Source organism: Asterias amurensis, chromosome 20 (assembly GCF_032118995.1).
Source record: "Asterias amurensis chromosome 20, ASM3211899v1".
Classification (NCBI taxonomy): domain Eukaryota; kingdom Metazoa; phylum Echinodermata; class Asteroidea; order Forcipulatida; family Asteriidae; genus Asterias; species Asterias amurensis.
This window is the reverse complement of record NC_092667.1, coordinates 9,817,412-9,840,607: the sequence shown is the minus strand read 5'-3', so window position 1 is coordinate 9,840,607 and position 23,196 is coordinate 9,817,412. Positions and strand designations below refer to the sequence as shown.

The 23,196-nt window shown below is 39.0% G+C and overlaps 1 protein-coding gene across 1 annotated transcript in view; it reads left to right on the top strand.

Moving 5' to 3' along the window:
* The window catches only part of LOC139952356 (glucokinase regulatory protein-like), a 28,256-nt gene that overhangs the window by 1,449 nt on the left and 3,611 nt on the right, over positions 1-23,196 (top strand). The window contains exons 2-13 of the mRNA XM_071951471.1: positions 1,083-1,209; positions 3,165-3,307; positions 4,139-4,213; positions 6,475-6,615; positions 14,145-14,198; positions 14,958-15,093; positions 15,649-15,713; positions 16,741-17,003; positions 17,976-18,073; positions 19,629-19,702; positions 20,195-20,392; positions 22,646-22,884. Coding sequence (XP_071807572.1) covers positions 1,110-1,209; positions 3,165-3,307; positions 4,139-4,213; positions 6,475-6,615; positions 14,145-14,198; positions 14,958-15,093; positions 15,649-15,713; positions 16,741-17,003; positions 17,976-18,073; positions 19,629-19,702; positions 20,195-20,392; positions 22,646-22,884 — 1,586 coding nt within the window. The 5' untranslated portion in view covers positions 1,083-1,109. The remainder of the gene's footprint in view (positions 1-1,082; positions 1,210-3,164; positions 3,308-4,138; positions 4,214-6,474; positions 6,616-14,144; positions 14,199-14,957; positions 15,094-15,648; positions 15,714-16,740; positions 17,004-17,975; positions 18,074-19,628; positions 19,703-20,194; positions 20,393-22,645; positions 22,885-23,196) is intronic.

Below are 23,196 nucleotides of genomic sequence, written 5' to 3'. Positions count from 1 at the left end.
TCAGTTGTTTGACTTTTATACCAGATAATTATTAGGGAAGGTACACGTTTGGTGATTGTCAAAGACCAGTCTTCTCACTTGGTGTATCCCAACATTTAAGCATAAAATAACATGCCTGTGAAAATTTGAAGTAAATTGGTCATCGAAGTTGCAAGAAAGTTATGAGAGAAAAAACACCCTGGTTGGACGAGAGAAAAAACACCCTGGTTGGACGAATTTGTGCGTTTCATATAGGAATAAAAGATGACTGGCTAGAAGTCTTTTATTATTTTAGTGAGAAATTACCTCTTTCTCAAAATCTATGCTACTTCAGAGGGAGCCGTTTCTCACAATGTCTTACACTATCAACAGCTCTCCAATGCTCGCTGCCAAGTCAGTTTTAAAGTTAATATTTGTTTTGAGTAATTACCAAGAGTGGAGTGCTCTAAAATTCAAAGAGCGCCCTCTGTTGGCAGACCAGTTTATTAGTTTGTTTGAATAAAATTAAATCATGACTTTTGCTAAATTAATCATTTCCTAAGGTGTACGAACATGTCAGGCATTTCTGATCTTATATTTCAACTCCAATCTGAAGTGATTGCATAGTATTATCAGCAATCTCTATTTTATTTTATCTTCAAGTACGCGCTAATCCTCCAATCAGATCAGATCTTTCTCTTTCCAATGATGGTTAGTGAGCAAGGGGCAAAACTAATTTTTTACTGTGTAACACTCTGATTTGTATAAATTTTGTCTGGTCTAGATTTTTTTTGTAACTGTTCTTTTCTAGCGCCTTGAGGCGAATTCTTTCTGCTATTTTTTTGCGCTTTATAAATTTCTCTTTATTATTATTATTATTATTATGTCAAATGATGGAAAACTTTTTGTATCCTGCCACCACTTTTTCCATGTATTTTTACAAAAGGAATATTTTTTTATAAAATACAACTTTTTTTCATAACAAATAACGAAAAAGTGATGGCAGGATACAGAAACTTTTCCCAATGGCATTTGTGCTCCTTTCATTTTGTCACTAAACTGTGAGCACAGAAATTGAGGACATTTGCTTAGTTTTCATAAGTTACTTTTGTACTCCATTACAGTTCTTTGCCTCTATACACCTGACTGAAATGACAACATGCGGAACAATGTTTGACTTTGAAGAGACCACACCAATAACAGAAACTAGCAATGAACTCACATTCAACATTGATATCAGTAACTCACAGGGTAAGTCAGAGCATGGAGGAAGGAATAGAAGGAGCTCGAACGAAGGGACTTCAAAACAACTTCAAAAGTCGAACCTGCGGTACCGCGTAATCACCCACATACCTTATACAGACAATGGGCGAACTGGCGTATGTGAGTTTGCGCGTGCGCACTTGGTTCTTCACTCAACCATGGTGTCGTATGTCGTATGGATATTATACAGAAAAACAACTTTTTTGAGACCTGATAAAAATTGTGTACACTTGTGCTCACCAAATCGAAAAACACAATTGAATACCAACCACCCTCGTGTGCTAATACCCAAATTTTGAACCACCGCTAGTGACCGGAAAGTAAAAAAAAATGAAAAAATATGCCATGATGTTTCAGTGAAACACCACAAACGGTAAATGAAAATGTGTATATTCACAATTCTTGTCTCAATTGATTCAACTTTACACGAAGGCAACGGTGCAGAGCGGTGGTACCGCACGTTCTGTACAAAGAAATCTAATCCTGCTCGTTAATCGGCCGTCCAGCTGGAGGTCTCCTATCTTTTTCCACTGGTTAGACGGGGGCATTGTCAGGGTATTCTTTTGTTTCTCTGCGGTTTTGCGGGTCGTTCGAGCTCCTTCTATTCCTTCCTCCATGGTCAGAGGAACTTTTTAAAAGCAGATATTTTAAACAGTGGGTGCATCTGAATAGTGTTACATGTTATTGCATGGCCAATAAAGCCCAAGCAGGCCTTGAAATGAACTGTTACTCTGGAGCCCTTTGCAAAGTTCAAATAAACTTTCCTCATGGAAGTGCCCCTTTACCAGAAGAAAATTGCTGTGCCCCTGCCTTCAAGGCCGGGCCCTGCAATAAGTTTGTTTATTTGCTTTTGGTATATTTAATTTAACAAAAATATCATTATTATTATTATTATTTTTTTTTTTTTTTTTTTTTTTGTTATATATATACATATATATATTTATTTTATTTTATTTTTTTTTTTTTTGGGGGGGGGGGGGGCGAATTTTGACAGATGACTACATTTCGCATACAATAGACACCTTGTTATGCTATAACGATCTCTACAGCGCCCTCGCTGAGGTAAAGGGAGGCAGATTATTGGACAACAGCCATGACAGCTGCTCTTGGTGCGTAATTATGCGCACGTTACCTCATCGTAACAACAGCTTTGCGCATTCTGCAAGGTGGGGTCTATGGACTAAGCTTACTATGGACTAGTGCTGGGCGAATAGTGAAATTTTGTTATTCGGATACCGCTGGCCAACTATCCGAAATTAACCGGATACTCGAATAATTTTTTTCGCCACGAGAGGGCGCTATTTAAAAAAAAATATAAAAAAAAAATATTTTTTTTGCCAATAGAGGTCGCTGTTCGTTTGTGAATGAGATCTTATGGGCGGATTGATATTAGTTTTAGACAGTGTCACTCGGTTCATTCATAAAAATGGCCGGATCTAATTTAAAGATGGCGATTTGCTTTTTCTTTTGATCGTAATTGACTCTACGTGAAGGAAAACTTGTGTAATCTTTGGACAAATTACGTCAGAAATGTCATTGTTTTAACTCTTCACGGAGGTGAGCATAGTTAAATACTTAATTTATACTGTTTTATGCTGTCTTAACAGAAGTTTCATAAGGATTCAGACGAAACATTTATATCCGTTGTCGCCCGACGTCCGCGGATATTCGGATAGTTAAATAATATCCGGTTACTCGGTTGTTATTACAGAATTATCCGGTTTGTACAGAGGTATTTGCGCCCTATGCGGATATCCGGTTAAGAAAAAAAAAGGCATTCGCGGTTACGGATAGGAAATCTATTCGCCATTAACCGGATATTCGAATAATTCGCCCAGGCCTACTATGGACGATGCTCAAAATTTACGTAATAGGACAAATTGTACACAATCGTTTTTGCACTAAGCTAATTCTATTTTCCCTCATAATGTATTTTGTTACAGATTTGATTAAGCTTCTTTACTGTTGTGACAGCCAAATCTTCGAAGGATGGGATGCTTACAAAAGTTGCTGTACCTTCAGCGATGAAGTGATTTTCAAACTGCAGAGCATCTCTGAGGAAGTAGTAAACATCGTTAAAGAGCATGTATGTTTTAAAAGTCATCCTTTAATAAGCTTGGGCGATATCACGATATTATCGAATATCGCGATATTAATTTGGAAACGATTTCGATATCGGATGGATTTTGATTTTAATCGAAATAACGATATATCGCGATATATCGCGATAATCGCAATAATCGCGATATATTGCGATATCGATTAAATATCGCGATGTATTTGCTAGATGAGACATCTTGCACCCCATAGGTTTGGAGTAAAACCAAAGGAATAGGTCATTAGAACACCTCTCTTATGCTATGACTGTCTCTTCTACAACTTTCACTTGGAGTTTGAAGACTGATGATGTCAAATTTAATTAATCGCGATTGTATTGAATATCGCGATATATTGTCGGCGATATATCGTGAACAAAATAAATCAATATCGCCCAAGCTTATCCTTTAATTATATAAGGGGCTGTGTCCTCAATTTGTTTCCAACACCAAATGTCATCTTTGTGTGGGTGAAATAAAGGGTTGCCTGCATAGAGACTGCATAGACCTTTTCGCAAATACTGGGGCGCGCGCGTAAAGCTTGGAATTAGATGCATTGTGGTCTAGCTGGTAGCAAAATTTGATTCATATCTATCCCACAATGCACCTCATTCAACAGTCTGCGCTTGCGCATTGGTATTTGCGATAAGGTCTATGCTCTGACCAGGCTCCGTAATGAGAAGTATGTACATTGATTCTTTTACAAAATGCACGGTACCCGAATTTCAGCCGGACAAATAATTGCTTTTGGACACGACATTCATCGTACTGGGTTTAAACAAACTTAAAATTGAAACAACCTATTTTGTTTTCCATCTCAGAAAAAGGATCAGAGCTTCGGAAGCATTGTGTTCAGTGGATGTGGAACATCTGGCAGAATAGGCTTTCTAATAAGTGTGAGTATTTGATAAAAACGAAATGCAGTTTCAAACGAAAGAACCTACACTCCCTGCGTGGAGAGTGTGGAATGTATTGGGAATACACAATGTAGGCCATCACTTAGCTATCATGGGTATTGGTACATTCTAGGGCCTCTTTCTGGCAGGCAAGATACTGCACCTGGTCATTAATTTCCACTCAAAGTCAAGAGTTAAAAAAAGTAATAGTTGATACAAATTAGACGATGCAATAAAAGTTTAGATTTAATGTTCATAACGTAACATAACAGATAAAATTTATAAGGCGCTATTCCATCGAAATCATAGCACACTAGAAAGAAGTTAACATGGAAAAAGGTGAGTTTATGAAGAGGCCGATAGAGTATTAAGTTCCCTAATGACAGTAGGGAGATTGTTCCAAATCATTGGCCCAGCCACACTGAAAGCCTTTAGACCGCAAACTTTTCTTTGCTCGGGGAACATTCAAGCGAGTGATGTCAAGTGTGGACCGAACAAATGTGGCTCTTTTATAGGCATGTGATGTCACAGATTACATGGTAAAAAAAATTGTATTTATTATAATGATACTAATAACAAGATTTGTATAGCGCTATTCCATCTAGATCATGGCGCTCAACAACAACAGGTAATGAAAAAACAAATACAATTAAAGAGTAACTGGAAACAGGTGGGTTTTAAGTGGTTTTTGAATGACGAAACAGTGTCCAGTGTTCTGATGCGAGATGGTATACTGTTCCACAGTTATGGGCCGGCAGTTGTGAAGGCTTTTTCCGTGTTCGGGTTTTTGGACCTGTGTTCCGACAGCAGCGTACTATCACAGCAGGATCCAAGACCGAACCGACCAGAAATATGAAATTGGATACAGTGATGAAGGTATTGTGGACCTGTGTGGCGCAGACATTTAAAGATGAGGAGTGCGACCTTAAATTGAATTCTTTGCCGGACGGGAAGCCAATGAAGTTGGGCAATTAGCGGAGCCACGGATGCACGTCTGTCAGTGGCAAATAAAAGGCGTGCTGCACGATTTTGCAGTCGCTGGAGTTTTCCCAGAGGGGATTTATTATTTGATTTTATGACCGGAATAATATATGTCACATGCACGGTACTAAGGAGACGGCGGAGACCTTTAGATGAGCTTTCCCATTTATTCGCACTCGGTGTATAACATTACACAGGTGAATCTATAAATAACAAATACATAAATAGCTTATTAAATAACACGAAAAGTACACATTATTAAACAATTAAGAGAAGGGAGACAAAGGTGAACCGTATCAGTCTAACAAAAACAACTTTAATTGCAGAACGAGATACAGCAATAAAACAAGCAATGACCGAGGGCTGATAATAAAGTGAAACTTGAATATAAGACACTACAAAGACAAATCAGGCGTTTAAATTACAACAGTGAAATAACTAATACATTATATAAACTTACATCATTGCCGGGAGAAACTCAGATACTACGTCCGTGCACATGGTAAATGTTCTGCGGTATTCTGGGGGCGTTCACCGGTATTCTGGTATAGACATTACATTTATAAACCAACAATAAATATACAGGAAACAACGGGGGATTTATACACTAAGATTAATTCCAAGCTATATAAGCAATAATTATTCCAAGCAATTCCAAGCAATAAGTACTGAATGAAGCAGCAGCAAGAAAATGAATTACACAAGAAATTAACTCCAGAGGCTATGAGCCAAAAGGGGGACCGAGTGAGTTAGCTCAAACTGACGGCGATAAATAACTATAAGGAAAACGGCAACTTGCTGATTATACCGAAACGGGGAAATATTTACATAAGGGAAGTTTTGACTGCGAAGGTTTAAATAAAGATATTTATACATAAGGGAAGTACAATGCTAAAAATAACAGTAGTAAAAAAAAATAAGGCTACTTACGGGAGATGGCTACGGAAAATTACCTGTCTGAGTAGAACTAAAACAAACTCGGAACAGAACACAACGGAATCAGGAACAGAAATGAGCCTATACGGTGCAAGAATATATTTAGCAGCCAACGCCAACTACGTTGGTACCCGGGCATGCTGGACATTCCAAAGCAATACAAAGTAAACACCAGAAATGCAGTGGTTGAAAATAAATAAAGGGGAAGGCGGGCAGGACAATACTAGAAATACCTTACGATAATACAATGGAGGAATAATGATAATACAATACAAAAAACACACTTATCGACGGAGATAACAATATATATTACCTTTAATAACATTGAATGTTTTTAATTTCAGAAATCCGTAAATGCTTTATTAGTGAAGATAGACTGCAAACCCTGCTGTGAGTATATCATTGCTGGCGGTGATGCCGCATTATTGACGTCACAAGAATCTCCAGAAGACAGTCCAAAAGCTGGCGTCAAAGCTCTTCAGGAGGTAAACTTAACTATTACAGCTCAGAGAGGTTTGCTGTAATACCATGTGAATATCTCTTTTTGAGTAATATGATAATAATATCAAAGTATTATTTAGCGCACGTGTCTACCAACAAGGTTCTCAATGCGCTTAGATACATGTATACAGAAAGATAGGTTATTGAAAGTTATGAATTCTGAGACCCAATTATGTATATGTAGCACTTTATAAGGGTGTACAAGGTGCTACAGCGCATTCAGCAGCCACAGCCAGGAACACCGGGGCAAATCCCTTCTCTTTTCGATAAGTGCACTGGGTTCTTTTACATGCGTTACACAACACATGGGACCGACGGCTTTACGTCCCATCCGAAGGAGGAATCAATGGTTAAGTGTCTTGCTTGAGTGTTGAGGACACAAGTGTCACGGCTGGGGATGTTCGTTCTGCAAAGAACCGGTGGTTAACGACTCGACTTTTCGATCAGTATGCTCTGATCATCTTCAGGAGAGATCGTCTTCAGGAGAAGACGATCAAAAAGAGATACTTGCATGTTATTACCTCAAATCTCTCATATAAGTGTACACTTCCACATGCAAAGTTTCAAATCTTACTTGAACTATTACACTCTTAAGTAAAAGGGAAGGTAAGCTTGTACACTTGATAACCACTTTTGAAATGAGTGGCAATAAAAAAAAACTTCGGATAGAAGCCTACAACAGCTTCTTTTACTATTTTTTTTTTTACTATTTTTAATTATTTTCTTTTTATTTATTGCATATGCACAAAGATCATACAAAGACAACATTAGCTTTCGATAGTTTAAAGCATTTTGAGGAATATTTCAAAAGAAATGTCTTAAAATGTGATTCTGAGAAGCTCCAGAATATGCGTGGTCAATTTTATGAAATTCATACAAACTGCACGAAGGAACTTAAAAACAGTGGACACTATTGGTAATTACTCAAAATAATTATTAGCATAAAACCTTACTTGGTAACGAGTAATGGGGAGTTGTTGATAGTATAAAACATTGTGAGAAACGGCTCCCTCTGAAGTAACATAGTTGACGAGAAAGTAGTAATTGCGAGACCTCAGAATTAGATTTTGAGGTCTTGAAATCAAGCTTCTGAAAGCACACAACTACGTGGGACAAGGGTGTTTTTTCTTTCAGTATTACTGTATCTCGCAACTTCGACGACCAATTAAGCTCAAATTTTCACCATTTGTTTTTTAATGCATATGTTGAGATACAGCAAGTGAGAAGACTGGTCTTTGACAATTACCAATAGTGTCCAGTGTCTTTAAAGCCCTAAGCCGACAATCCTAAATCATGCTTTTGCATTGTGCTACTCTACTACCGACATAAATATACATCTAATAAATAGTTGCAGTACCTACTGCTAACACATTCTGTAGGATTCGAACTGCCTCTAGCCACTGGGCTAGCTTGGTGATCTAGTGATAAGCATCTGCTCAAGCAATATGCAAAGGTCCTGGGTTCGAATTTCACCCGAGTTGTTTGTAGATTTTCTTTACAGAACTCGGGGGAAAGTACAGAGTGTTCAGTGCTTAATAAGGGAATCAATGTGTGGTGAAGAGGTTTTCAACTAGTGGTTTAAACCCGCCGAGGCCTGGTTCTTGATAATTTTACCGAGACGAAGTCGAGGTAAATTATCAAGAACCAGGCCTCGACGGTTTAAACCACTAGTTGAAAACCGATTCAACACACTTTGATTCCCATTCATAAATACCTTTTCGGTCAAAAAAGTAGGATAAATGCAAAATTTGTAATTGTTCAATGATTTCTTTCAACACAACACCCCTCCAGCTATGAAATGGTAAGGCCCTCGGGTAAACAACTCCTTAAAAGGAGATTACTGTGCGCGTCGTGCGTATCGCGTGATGTGGCACACCTGGTCCAGCCGTTGCTCTCGACCAATAGGAATGAAGAAACTGTCTTACAACCACAGGTGCAAGCTCGCGTGTCACGCCCATGTTTCAACACTTTTTACTGGTGTTATATCATCCGTTCAAACAACCCCTCGTGATGCCCTCTCGACCAATCAGAATGGATAAACTGTCTTAGGTATTTATGAATACACATTAGTGTACGGGTAAAAATAAATTATGAAACAAACATCTGAGAAGAGCTCAAACGTTCCAACGTTATCTTCCAATGGTTTGATTAGTTTGGTTGTTCAACGTCAACATCAAGGCATGACGGAGCCACTTGGCCGTTTTGCGGCATAGCGATCTTTGGTGATATCACTGACAAATTGTTGTTTGCCGATCGGCCTTGGAACCTAGATGCCACTCTATGTGCCCTTGTTGTTCGACTCTCATGAAAGCAACAGTCGCCGTACAATTTGCCCACAGTATCCTTCAAGTTAATTCGCATATAGCCGTAGATGATTGGAGTGATTGTGGCATTGACCATGTTGACCATGTTGACTGTATTGACCATGCTTTTACTGAAGTGATGGTTTTCTTCGAGATTGAAAACCACAACTAACAGACCTACTAACACGGCAGCATTGCTCACAAATGTTGCAATTGAAGTAGTTATCAATTTGATTATTATCCTTTGCTGAAGGGATGAGGGTGTGAGCGGACGCCTCATAAGTCTTGTGAACATACAGGAGTACAAGATGGAGGTCATAATGAGGAACAAGAGTTGAAAACTCACAAGAATGTAGTGTATTACATTTAGTTTTGTACTTATGTCAAATACTTCCAATAGTGGCTTTAGTAATCCGCCTGAAAGTAAAGCAACTAACCAGGTTCCTGCACAGGCTGTGACCAAACGGCTGTTCTTTTTGAAAAATGAGGAGTATTTCGGTGACGGGAACGTGGCTAAAAGTTGCTCAGCGGCGATGAGTGTCACAAACAGGCCGGAAGAAACAATGTTAAACAGAAATATAAGTGTGCCGTTTACCTTGGCCGAATCGTGTGGTTGTTGAGTCCAGTATAGCGCGTTGAAACACGTGGTTCGAATCAGTGCGCAGATGCAAGCTGCAGCAAGGTTACACACAATGACATTGAAGGGAGTCTGCATCGACTTGATGCGTGCCACAAAAATGACAAAAACAGCGTTTGTTAGAAATCCAATCGTGCAGACCACAATAATGACAATTCGCATTAGGATAGTGCTAGTAATATACATGTCATTTGTAGGACCTTGATCTGTCAGATTCCGTTCCATAGTAACTTTGTTCAAAGGCAGCCGTCCTAGAAGATGGACAACTTCAACTCAAATCAACCAACATGGGAGAGGAGTTGCGACCACCAAAGTACTACCCCGCAATTGCAAAGCCTAAACATACAAGCTCGAGCTTCTACATGGCGCTTGAACTGACTCATGATGTATTTTTCTTTCACAAAGCACCAACAACATCTTAGAAGAACAGGGTTCGATTTCACAAAGAGTTAGGACTCGTCTTATCTCGAGTAAGGACGAGTAACTCTTCCTTACTTTAATCTTAAGGTCTGCATGCTACAGTGCAGGGTTGGGACTCTTCCTATAAGTCCTAAGATTAGTCTTAAGTTAGGAAGAGTTTTGTGAAATCGACGGCAGGTGCTTCTAAAGCACTCCGAGGAGAATGGAAACACAGCAAGAAAACCAGGAAGACTTGAGTTTATGTCGTCTGAGCCAACATGTCCAGGTCGTGAGTCAAGTTGTTGATGGGTTTCAAAGGAGCTGTAGTTTTGAGTCCTTAGTTCGAGTCTTCTGAGCCGAGTTATGAGTCAAGCTGCTGAGTTTCAAATGAGCTGTAGTTTGGGGTTCCGATTTCGAGTCTTCTGAGCCAACATGGTCAAGTCACTAGTCAAGCTGTTGATGGGTTTCAATTGAGCTGTTATTTGGATCATTAGTTCATGTCTTCTGAGCCGAGTTATGAGTCAAGCTGCTGAGTTTCAAATGAGCTGTAGTTTGGAGTCCTTAGTTCGAGTCTTCTGAGCCAACATGGTCAAGTCACTAGTCAAGCTGTTGATGGGTTTCAAATGAGCTGTTATTTGGAGTCCTTAGTTCATGTCTTCTGAGCCGAGTTATGAGTCAAGCTGCTGAGTTTCTAATGAACTGTAGTTTGGAGTCTATACTGTAGTTCATGTCCTCCGAGCCAAGTCACAAGTCAAACTGCTGATGAGTTCAAATGAGCTGTAGGTTGAAGGACTTATATGTTCATATTTTTTGAGCTGAGTTATGAGTCAAGCTGATGAGTTTCAAATGAGCTGTACTGTGGAGCACTCAGTTAATGTCTTCCGAGTCGAGTTGTGAGTCAAGCAACAAGTTGTGATAGAAGTATCCCGTGAAGAAGATTTTTTTTTTGCAAGAAAAAAATGAATGTTGTGTGTCCGCAGAGGTGGTGTTCAGGCTGCGGTAACACCATATGTTACTTTCTCCGAGTGAAATTAAGTTTTGATAAGAACCAGTCCTGCCTAGTTCTCAAAGAATGTGACAACAGCGAAGAAGGCTTTCTGAGATTTTCTTAGTTGGTTTTGTCAGTGAACTCGAGGATGAACAAGAACTCCTGGCTGGGTTTCAACTGCACAAACTTCAATTAATGATAATGTGTCGAGATCTTCCACGAACACAATGATGCAGTTCCAAATGATTCCGAAATGTATGACATGTAGGAAGCCAATGGGGTGGTTGCAAGGATGCGGTACGTTTTGGATGAATGGCGTAATCATTGACGTTCTGAGTGTGTTATCGTTTATTTCATTTTTAATAATGTGTCATCTGGCTTATTGATAATGATTAGGTACCATGGCTTATTTAGAGGAGAAGTATTTGTTTCACGGGCTTGCTACTTTCTAAATTAGAACTGAATCTATTAACTGCTTTTTTAAATGAGTTTCTGCAATTGGATTCATGCAGTTTGATTACCTTGTAACTTTAAACTCTATTGATGACAGCACAAATCAAGTGTGCAGACCTTTTAAAATTAATGTCATAATGATGAAAAAGATTTATATTGATTGAGTGGACATTTACTGATTAAATTAATTCCATTCAAATCCTGGATTGGTTGTTTGATGTCAACATACATTGTGAAAATGCAATCCAGCATGTACTGTAATGTACATGTAAACTCTCTGTCATGTCTGTACACAACATACATAATATAGATCAGGGATGAGAGATTTCAGACTTTTATCTGAATTCAGCCTTTTTCTCAAGCCTGCCTGGACAACAAACATTTATTTTTTTCTCTAAATAGAATATGACATATTCGGTTTGCGGTAGCACCATGTGTGTATCTACTTGCCAGGTAGAGTTTTTTCTTAAAAAACTGTCTTGCTTAAATTGTACTACCGCGGATTAGATTGTTCGGGTGTTCAGGAGACTTCTCAGTTGTGAAAAGAACTGTCCTGCTTATTAACTAGTACAATCTACTCAGTTCTCTAAGAACAAACTCTACCTGGCAAGTAGATACACACAATATATGTTACACAAATATATTGATACCTCACCATGCAATGCCTCAAATTCTAGATAGAATATGACATGCTCTTTGATTCAATTCTCCAGCACTGAGGGTATTGTTCCAAGACGCTCATTTGAATCTATAACTCAAGGGGTTATCAAAATGTGCAAATTCTTTCATCAACAGGGCCCAGTTTCATAGAGCAGCTAAGCACAACAATTTGCTTAGCATGACATTTTTGTCTTGATAAAAACGGGAGTTACAAACTAAATTTCCTTGTGATTTTCAGGATAAGCAAACAACAGCTGAATACCAGTAACAAACAATATGCAACAAATGGAAATTTGATTGGTACATTGTGTGTAAACCTGTTTTTATCAAGGAAGAAATTTCATGCTAGGCAGATTTATGTGCTTAGCAACTCTTGGGCCCAGGGCCCAATTTCATAGAGCTGCGAAGCACAAAAAAAAATGCTTAGCACGAAATTTCTTCCTTGGTAAAAACAGGATTACCAACCAAACTTCAATTTGTTGCATATTCCTTGTTCAGTTGTTACTGGTATTCAGCTGTTGTTTGCTTATCCTGAAAATTATGTTGAAATTTGGTTGGTAATCCTGTTTTTATCAAAGAAAAAATTTCATGCTAAGCAGATTTGTGTGCTTAGCAGCTCTATGAAATTGGGCCCTGGCCTCCTGGATCCCACTTTCAGATTTATTGTCATCAGTGACTCTCACCTCAGATAGCTTTTTATTTTTATTGTTTATTCTGTTTGGTTTGATAACTAAGCAGTTCCTTTTTTATTATTAAAGGCAGTGGACACTATTGGTAATTGTCAAAGACTAGCCTTCACAGTTGGTATATCTCAACATATGCATAAAATAACAAACCTGTGAAAATTTGAGCTCAATCGGTCATCAAACTTGCGAGATATGAATGAAAGAAAAAACACCCTTGTCACACGAAGTTGTGTGCGTTTAGATTGTTGACATGGTTGATTTCGAGACCTCTAGTTCTAAATCTGAGGTCTCAAAATCAAATTCGTGGAAAATTACTTCTTTTGAAAAATAAGGCACTTCAGAGGGAGTCGTTTCTCACAATGTTTGATACCATCAACCTCTCCCCAGTACTAGTCACCAAGAAAGGTTTTATGCTAATAATTATTTTGAGTAATTACCAATAGTGTCCACTGCCTTTAAATTATCAATATTTTTATGGTAATGAAACCAAGGATGGCTCTATAAGTAATTAAAATCACCGTAGCTTGCAAGCCTGAGGAAAACTTGTAAACAAGGGTGCTTGCTACTTGAACCTTTTTTGACCATTATTGTTTGGGGGTGCCAGTCAGAAGCAAAATTTATAGGGTCTATGTACTTTTAGTAGGACAAAAAACTTACACAGTTTGAAGATAATGATGGTAGAAAGCTTCCCTGAAAATATTACTTGCTGAGGTGCTGTAGTTTTTGAGAAATGAGTAAAACAATGTCATGAAAATAATTTGTCTCAGTGATCATGAGACAAAAATTATTTTAGCATGTAAAAACGTATTTTCATGACATTGTTTTACTCATTTCTCAAACACTGCAGCACCTCAGCAACTAATATTTTAAGGTACGCTTTCTACTATCATTATCTTCAAACGGTGTAAGTTTGATGCAAATCTGTTGACATTGTGGGTTGTTTTACAAAAAAAGTACCCAAATCCTTTAACTGTTGTATAGCCAGGGACCACACCCCATGTTTACAGTACAGCCTGGTCCGGGAAGCACCAGCAGAGGGATCACCTTATAAGGGGACGCAACTTTTTTATTTTACACCTCAAGTAATAAACTACAAGGGAAACTGACTGGGTAAATTTTGAAATAATTGTGGGTTGAATAAAGATAGACTTACTTACTAGAGCAGTGGTGGATTTCACAAAGAGTTAGGACTAGTCTTATCTCGAGTTACTAGTCCTAACTTAGGACTAGCTGTACATTTTGGATATCTCTTAGGACTAGTCCTAAGTTAGGACTAACCCTAACTCTTTGTGAAATTGACCCCAGGACTCAAACCTGCAATCTTTGCTAAAAGTAATTTCCCTTGTGGTTTCTAACTTCATTATAAATCTTCTTTTGTTACTTTCAGATATGCAAGAACAAGAAGAAGGTTCTGTTTATCGGAATTACATGCGGTTTGTCGGTGAGTATACATCTTCTTTTCATAGAGTGCGTTCGATTAGATTCCCTGGGTCGACCCCGCGGTGCTCGCTCGGGTGAGCCCCTGACAAGAGCTAATCAAACGTTCGCTCACCCTCTTGTGGTGACGTCATGCACCTCAGGCCAGCCCCAAGCGACCCGTTCCACAAGCTGGCCACTTGGGGATGACCCAGGTGAGCCCCTGGAATGACATCAAAGCTATTTAAACGTAACATGGGGCAGACAGTGGTCGACCCGAGGAAGCTAATCAAACGCACCCATAGCAAGGGAAAGCTCTATAAAAAAAAATTGTGAGTTTGGTCACAAAAAAATCCTGAGTGTCTGAGGAGGGGGACTAGCCTTGATCTAGCTATACTCAGGAATGCGATTCCTCCGCCTTTAAACGGAACTCTGGTTTGGGTTGTTTGCCTTAAAAAGAGGAAATTCCTAATTTTTTTAACCCCCCCCCCCCTAAAAAAAAACATTAGTAAATAAATAAAAAAATTAAAAAAATAAAAATTTAGATCAAATTCTAAATGGAGATATAACAATAACGCCCCATATTTCAGAGTAGGGCTTTTAAAACCAAAGATAAATGTTAAAATTGGGCTTTATGCTCGCAAGTTTTCAAGCTTGCATGCTTTCGCGCTTTGCGCGAAGAGTTAATTTTTTTACCAGCAGCCTATCACATTCCTGTATACTCACTATGTACGCTATATTCATCAGAATCCAGTATTATTACCATTCTATGTTTACTCACTAGGCGCCATTTGTTGCCGGGCAGCTAGACTACTGTATGGAACACTGTGACATCTTCGTACCGGTCCTTCTTGGATTCAACCCAACCTGTCTTGCCAGGAATCAACCCATGGAAAACTGGAATCAAACTTTCCTCACTGGTAAAGATTTATAATCAATCGTTTAAAGCCATTGGACACTTTCAGTAAACAGTAATTGTCCAGAGGCCCACACTTCGTGTATCACAACTTATATGTAAAATAACAAACCTGTGAAAATTTAGGCTCAATCGGTCATCGGAGTCGGGAGAAAATAATCTGAAAACCCTATTACCAATAGTGTCCAATGTCTTTGAAGCTTTGCATGGAGTGGTGTTTGAAGTGGTCTTTGAAGTGGTGTTTGAAGCTTTGCATGGAGTGGAAACAAGAACAGAATTGACTTTAAATAGTAAACTTGCAGGTACAACCATGTGTAATTAAATATCTATTTTTGATGAGTGTTGTCTCTGAAATGGTCTTAACGATTTTAACAGTGTACTCTGCGCATTCTCCTGAAGATGAGCCAAGTAAACTGTTTGAAACGTCGAGACCAGCGCAACCGTTTCTACACATGGTTGGGCTGCAAGTTTATACTATTTTATAGTTAATTCTTTGAGTTTATTTGCTTTATTTATTTTGACAATTCTGTTAGTTTATTTGCTTTATGTATTTTGACAGTTGTCACAAATCTATTAGTGTTGGAGAGTGCAGGAAGAGGATACATAATCAACCCTATTATTGGGGTGAGTAGTGGATCAGAAGTGAAAATATTTACTTGATTGCGATCTTTTGTTTGTTTGGTTTTTGTTTGACTGGGCTGTTTTTGTTTACTTGTTTATTTGATTTTGGTTTGTAGAGATCTGTATGTTTTGGGTTTTTTTTTTTTTTGGGGGGGGGGTGGGGTGGGGTGGTTGGGGGAATTTGGATTTTGTTTATTTGTTTCTTGGGTGTGTGAAACTGTTGCACAGAGAGGAAAATTGCTAGATGGTGGCAATTGTAAAGTGTATTCCCAAGCTCAGTTATAACAAACTAGCACAGGATGAGGTATATTAAAACAACATGGTATATTTTAGGTTAGACAGTCAAGGCACTGGAAGTTGACTACTTGCAGTTCCCAAAATCTTCGAGTACTAGTTTCTTAACTCCCAATACCTTGGAGGCTAATATAGACTGCCCACCCTTAGACCATGTTACATTTGTGATATAACTTAAGATGCATGGTCGTACCACCGTAAGGCCATGTCACACTAGGAAACATACAGGCAACCAGTTCCAGGCAATCTCCAAAAAGAGAGTCCAATCACATTTGAATGTTCACATATTTTTCTTTTGTATTGAAAGACAATGTTTGAAAAATTACTCATGTGCTACCGAAGTACTCCGGTAGCATGCACTGCATGCAGTTTGTTGCCTCCAAGTTGCCTGGGCCAAATTTCATGGCTCTGCTTACCGCCGAATTCTGCGCTTACGACCACGATTCCCCGCTTACATGCGAGCGCCAAATTTCTGCGCTAGCCTTGTAAGCGTAGAATGCCTAGTGATGTGGAGTACGCACGCGCAGAAGTTAAAAATCGCAGCTAACTCATGAAATACGCTTGCCGTAAGCACAGAATTCCCTGCTTCCGTAAGCGCCAATTCTCTGCTTACGGTAAGCAGAGCCATGAAATTGGGCCCATTAAAAGTTACCTCATGTCCCGAGACCCTGATACAACATTGGTGCATTGACGAAACAAAACAGCATTTTGGAATGACTTTTTCCATTCCCATCAGCCAGAAGCAATCACAGGGTCGTCTCGTCTGAAGGGCGGCACCGCAACAAAACTCCTCCTAGAGGTCATCATGTTGAATGCACTCCGTCAGCTGTCTAGCAGTTTATCGCTCGGGGAGCCGCCGCCAGCTAACCAAAGCTCACCAGTAGAGGGCGCCGCTCGCTGTATGCATTTGATGAATATGTATCGGACTGTCTGGGAAGAGACCTACCCACAAGCTCTCCAGGAAGGATTGAGCGATGTCGTTGACTGGGCTGGTGCAAGGTAAGAACAACAGTATTTTGTTTTTCCCCTTATGTCGATGTCGATTTTAAAAGCAGTGTTTACCCTGTACTTTCCTGAGCTCTGTGAAAAAAAATCACAGGAAAATCACTTTAGTTGGGTTTAAACCCACGACCTTTACATTGAGCAGGGTCCAATCTCATAGGGCTGCTGAACGGCAGATTTTGTGTTGACTGCGCCATTTTTATTTCATAGCGCTGCTTACTGTAAGCACACGAAAAGGCACACGAAAAGGCACACAAACCCTGTCGTCACAAAAAATATAACTTTTGGAGTTAAACAAAGAATTGACTAGAGTGGGATTCGAACCAACGACCTCCGGATTAACGTGCCGGCGCTCTACCAACTGAGCTGTCTAGCCATGTTGGAGGTGTCCCTAGTTTATAAATATCTTTGTTAGGGGGTGCCCAAAAAAATTAATGACGTAAAATTACAAATCCATGGTGAACGCGAAAGATGACAGCTTTATTTTGTTGCTAACCTGTGAAATACGTTTACACCTTAGCAAATTTTGGTTGCTACGGTAAGCATGAAAATTTGTTTACCGTTAAGCAGCTCTATGAAATTTGGCTACGATGTGTTACCAGTACACCTCCATGCTAGCCTGATGGCTAGAAGCAAGTTGATTCCTGTGTTAGCAGCCGGTCCCAAATCGATTTAAATACTTAGTATAGAGTGCTTAACACACATCTGTATAAGGGTAAAAACAAGTTATATTCTTTATCCCATTTGTCGTACAAATTATGGTAAAGTATCTTGCTCAAGGACAGAAGTACCAAGACCGTGACCAAAACCCACTTTCTTCTCTTCAGAAACACCAGATCGAGAGCTTGAATTCTCTGAATGAGTTTTGGCGGAATGAAAACTTTCAATTGTATTTGCTTGATACAGGAGACAATGCACTGAATACCCATACATGTAACATGCAAGTTTGTTTGTACATGTTTTCCACAGTTTAAATGCAGGCGGACATGTGTACTACATAGGAACAGATGAGTTGAGTTTTATTGGACTACTTGATGCCTCAGAGTGCCCGCCGACTTTTGGTGCAGGTATGTTTTTTGGGTTTTTTTCCCGTTTTTTTTTTTATGATCAGTCCGCATTTTTATAACACATACAGTGTATTATGTACTACATGTATATACAAATGTGGTTTATTATTGCTATTATAATTATTTTGAACAAGGGAACTCGGCAAACTCACCTAGCTGGCAACAGCCAATCTCTTTATACAAACATTGATGTAATGTTAATTTAATGTCTATGTACCAGGCAACAATACTTAGTCTAGTCATTATGGAATCATCAGTTGGATTTGCAACCCCCTCATTTCAGAGGGAAATATTTCACCTAAAGACAATTTCTACTATGAACTTCATAACCACGATATAAGATTTCAGAGTAAAATTAAACAACTTTAACGCTTTTTTCGTCAATTATCAGTCAAGTATCACCTTTTAATTTCAATTTGTTCCTGATGAGACAGTTTTCCAGAAATACTTTGTTGATGATTTGCTTGATCGGTTGTCTGGAAAATTGCATTTTGAGCCTCAGTCTGTCAGTAGGCAAATAAGGCACTAAATCAAGAAAAGAACGGGGGATCCAGATTGAAAGTCAGCAGGCCTTGTATTAGATGTTAGTTTTGCATCGTGGATAAATCATAAAAATAAATTATTACCCTTACACTGATTAAAGCCATTGGACGCTTTCGGAACAGAATTTTGTTTTAAAGTTCACAGATTTACAAATAACTTACAGGGTTTACAGAAGGTAATGGTGAAAGACTTCTCTTGAAATATTATTCCATGAAATGCTTTACTTTTTGAGAAAACATTAAAACAATATCAATTCTCGATATCGAGAATTACGGATTTATTTTAAACACATGTCATGACACGGCGAAACGTGCGGAAACAGGGGTGGGTTTTCCCGTTACTTTCTCCCGACTCCGATGACCGATTGAACCTAAATTTTCACAGGTTTGTTATTCTACATGTAGATGTATATATAAGTTGTGATACATGAAGTGTGGGCCTTGGACAATTACTGTTAACCGAAAGTGTCCAATGGCTTTAAGCACTGCATTCTCAGAACTTTCCCATGTTCTATATACAAATTCACACCTCTGGCCGATTTCACAAAGCCAAAACATTTGTCGCAAGAAAAATGGTCAGTATTACCATATTGGTTTGTTTTGTGACATCTCACTTTACTAAGCAACTACGATTGATTTGCAATGAAGATCAATCTTAGCTCTTTGTAAAATCGGCCCCAGCCTAATCGTTTGGGTGAGGAGTAAATTACAAAACAGTACTAGCTGTTTTTTCTCTCCCTGAGGTGTTCCCCTAGTAAACTTAACACTTTTGAAACGGCTGTCGAATAAACAAATAATATGATTCTGGGCATGCTGGGGGAAAAGGTTTATGTGTATGGATAGCTTATAGACTCAACTTTCATATGACACCAAAAAGTCTGAAGAAAATCTTGTTTTGGTGAGCACTGCTCACTTATTGTAAAATTGAATGCGTTAAGACAAACCTGGATTAAGACAAACTCTTGTAGGTCATCGCTGTAATTACCATCTGTATGTATTTGTTTCCTCTTAAGATCCAAACGATGTGAGATGTTTCGTACTTGGGGGTTTCAAGGCTCTTGGAACTAGAGATGGTGACTTATCAAAAGTAAGTTGAAATCGTAACATCGTGAAAGTTTCAGTACATTTGCAGGACTACTGTTTCTCATACAAATACAGGCCTATGTAATCTGACAAAAAAATTGACATAGGAGAATTGTCCTGGATTAATTTTGGCAAGACCCCCCTTTAGTGCAAGGAAGTCTCATGCTGGTGATTTTTATTCACAGGGCTCGGGAAAGTATGGAGTAAACAGTGCTATAATATTACGTTACATTTTATGACGCATAATGCAGGAGCCTTAATGCCCAACACAAAACATTAAAAGAAAATGTTTACGTGTATATTAAAAAGCAATTGGTACAAACGAAAGACTCAAACAAATGAGTAAGTTCCTAAAGATCTGAAGAGAGGCAGCTTCACGTATATGAATAGGTATTAAAAAGTTGTTAAATCAAAATTAATTTGATATTCTTTATCCCCGATGCAAAGTTCCATCTACTGTATTAGGTCTCATTAGGTTTGGTTTTGTTCCTAACAGGGAGTTCATTTTAAGATTAGCTTGGACGACTTTAGGAAAGTCAACGTGCCAGCTCTCACTCAGGCAGACACTGTTATATTTCTCACATCCGGCCGCAAAGTTGACCAGTCCATCAAGATATTAGTGCACTCAGTCACAGCAAGATGTACACAAGTGGCGGTGTTTGTGTGCTACAGAGATGATGTGGAGAAGCAAAAAGTAAGAGTAGTGTAAGAGCGCTGGACTCAAGTCCTTGCGTTTCTGATCAGCAGTGTGTGGGTTTGAGTTCCAGTCGTGGCGCTTGTGTCCCTGAGTTAGATTCTTTACCGTAATTACTTTGTCTTTAGGATGGATGTTTATCGTTGCCTTGGATCGGTCGAGTTGGTCTTTGAAAAGCATTTGTAACCGTTTGTCATAAAATGCATATGATAAGAAAGATATTTTAAAAGTAGAATATAATGATCCACACAAGTATCACTCGAAATTGCGTGGTTTTCCTTTTACCTTGTCGACTACCACGTTCGGCCATTTATGGGAGTCAAATTTTTGACTCCCATTAAAGGCTGACCATGTTAGTTCGCAAAGTAAAAGGATAACCCCGCATTTTCGAGGCAAGTTTGTGTGGATCATTGTATTCTACTTTTAAAACATGTTTCTATGCATTTTATAACAAACGGTTACAAACGCTTTTCAAAGACCAACTCGACCGATCCAAGGTAATGTGTTCCTTTAAACTACATCTACAGGTCCTGTGTACTATGATACCGCAGAGGGCATGTAAAAGAACCCACAACATTTATCTTGGTAGAGAAGGGGTTAACCCTGATGTTTCTGGTTCTGGGCGAATTATTCGAATATCCGGTTAATGGCGAATAGGTTTTCCTATCCGTAACCGCGAATGCCTTTTTTTTTTTTAGCGGACATCCGCATAGGGCGCGAATACCTATTTCCAAACCGGATAATTCTGTAATTACAACCGAGTAACTGGATATTCTTTAATATCCGAATATCCGCGGACGTTGGGTGACAACTGATATGAATGTTTTGTCTGAATCCTTGTGAAACGTCTATTAAGACAGCATGAAACAGCATAAATTAAGTATTTACTGTAACTATGCTCACCTCCGTGAGCAATGACATTTCTGACGTAATTTGTTCAAAGATTAAAAAAGTTTTCCTTCACGTAGAGTCAATCACGATCAAAAAAAAAGCAAATCGCCATCTTTAAATTAGGTCCGGTCATTTTTATGAACGAACCGAGTGACACTGTCTAAGACTAATATCAATCCGCCCATAAGATCTCATTCACAAACGAACACCGCCCTCTAGCGGCAAAAATAAATAAAAAATTATTTTTTAAATAGCGCCCTCTAGTGGCAAAAAAGCTATTCGAATATCCGGTTAATTTCGGATAGTTGGCCAGCAGTATCCGAATAACAAAATTTCACTATTCGCCCAGCACTAACATACATGTTGTCACCAGCGTTTACAGATTCCCTCAAACTTGCAAGCACAGTGACTAAGTTCACTTATGAGGCACCATTGGCCATATTACCAGAAATTATTTGAAAAACTAAAACAATGATACAGATTATCTCATGGGTCGATTTCACAAAGAGTTAGGACTAGTCCTAACTTAGGACTAGTCCTACGAGATATACAAATTGCATGGATAGTCCTACATGTAAGTTAGGACAAGTAACTGGTCCTAACTTGAGATAAGACTAGTCCTAACTCGTTGTGAAATCCACCCCTGGAAAGGTTATCGTTGTTGCAAGAGAAGGGGTTCACCCAGGCAATTCTGGCAGTGGCTGCTGAATGCAACACAGCAACTTGTAAACCCCTATAAACCCTAGGTTACATTACGTAAATGGTTCTCATTATCCAAAAACTTCAAAACCTGTCTGGAAATAAATAATGATCAGGCACTTTGAGACGCCTGTAGATAAAGCGCTATATAAAAATGGATTAGAAGTAGTAGTACATGTAGTAGCAAGGCAGAATCATAGTTTCCTATGACTCAGGGGTGATATGTTTCAGACTTGTATTTGAAGTCAGACTTTTTAAAGTCTACCTGGTAACCAAAAACGCTTTACTTTTCTCCAAATTAAGTTCTTGCTCTTTGATCTACTGCTCTAGCACTGAGGATACAGTTCGCAGAAGCTCCTCGGAATCTATAACTCCAGGGCTGGATTTCACAAAGAGTTAGGACTAGTCTTATCTCGAGTTAGGATGGGTTACTCGTCCTAACGTAGGACTAGCCATGCGTTTTTTTATATCTCCTAGGACTAGTCCTAAAAACTAGTCCTATCCTAAGTTATGACTCGTCCTAACTCTTTGTGAAATCGACCCCTGGGGTTATCAAAAGGTGTTCGCCTAAGATCTGGATCCCAGTTTCAGACTTTCTTGTCAGCAACAACTCTCATTCCCGATATTCTTCTCACCCTTAAAAAACCCTTTTTAATCGAGCAGGATGTCCTGCAACAGTGCTTTCCCCGCGTCATCGAAATTAAAACCCACGTCAAGCAGTACATCCGAGCCTTCATGGAAGGCAACGAGTCGGCATCTTGGTTTGATATGGTGGGGGTACAAACAATAAGACGGTTCTGTGCGGAGATGTCTTGCAAGCTGCTTCTTAATGCCGTCAGTACGGCCGCTTACATCAGGAGGGGAAAAGTCTTCCACAATCTCATGGTAGATCTCAAACTCAGGTGAGGATGTCTTATAAAAGAGGGGCTTCAAAGGTCAATCTCAGTTTTTTTTTATACCTCATACATATTCATGACTAGGCTCCCGGGTCAACTCAGTCACATATAGACGATGTGACCTGTGACATCACATGTTTACAAAAGAGCCACCAAGCCAGGACTTCGTGCAGGCACGATTTGTACACAGCCTAATGGAAGAAAACATAAAATCTTTTGTTTTATGGAGATTGCACTGTCTAATTCCTATCAACTTTTGATATGATGAAAGGGGGCACATCTCAAAACTTGTCCAGCTTTTTCTTTCATAACTCTTGG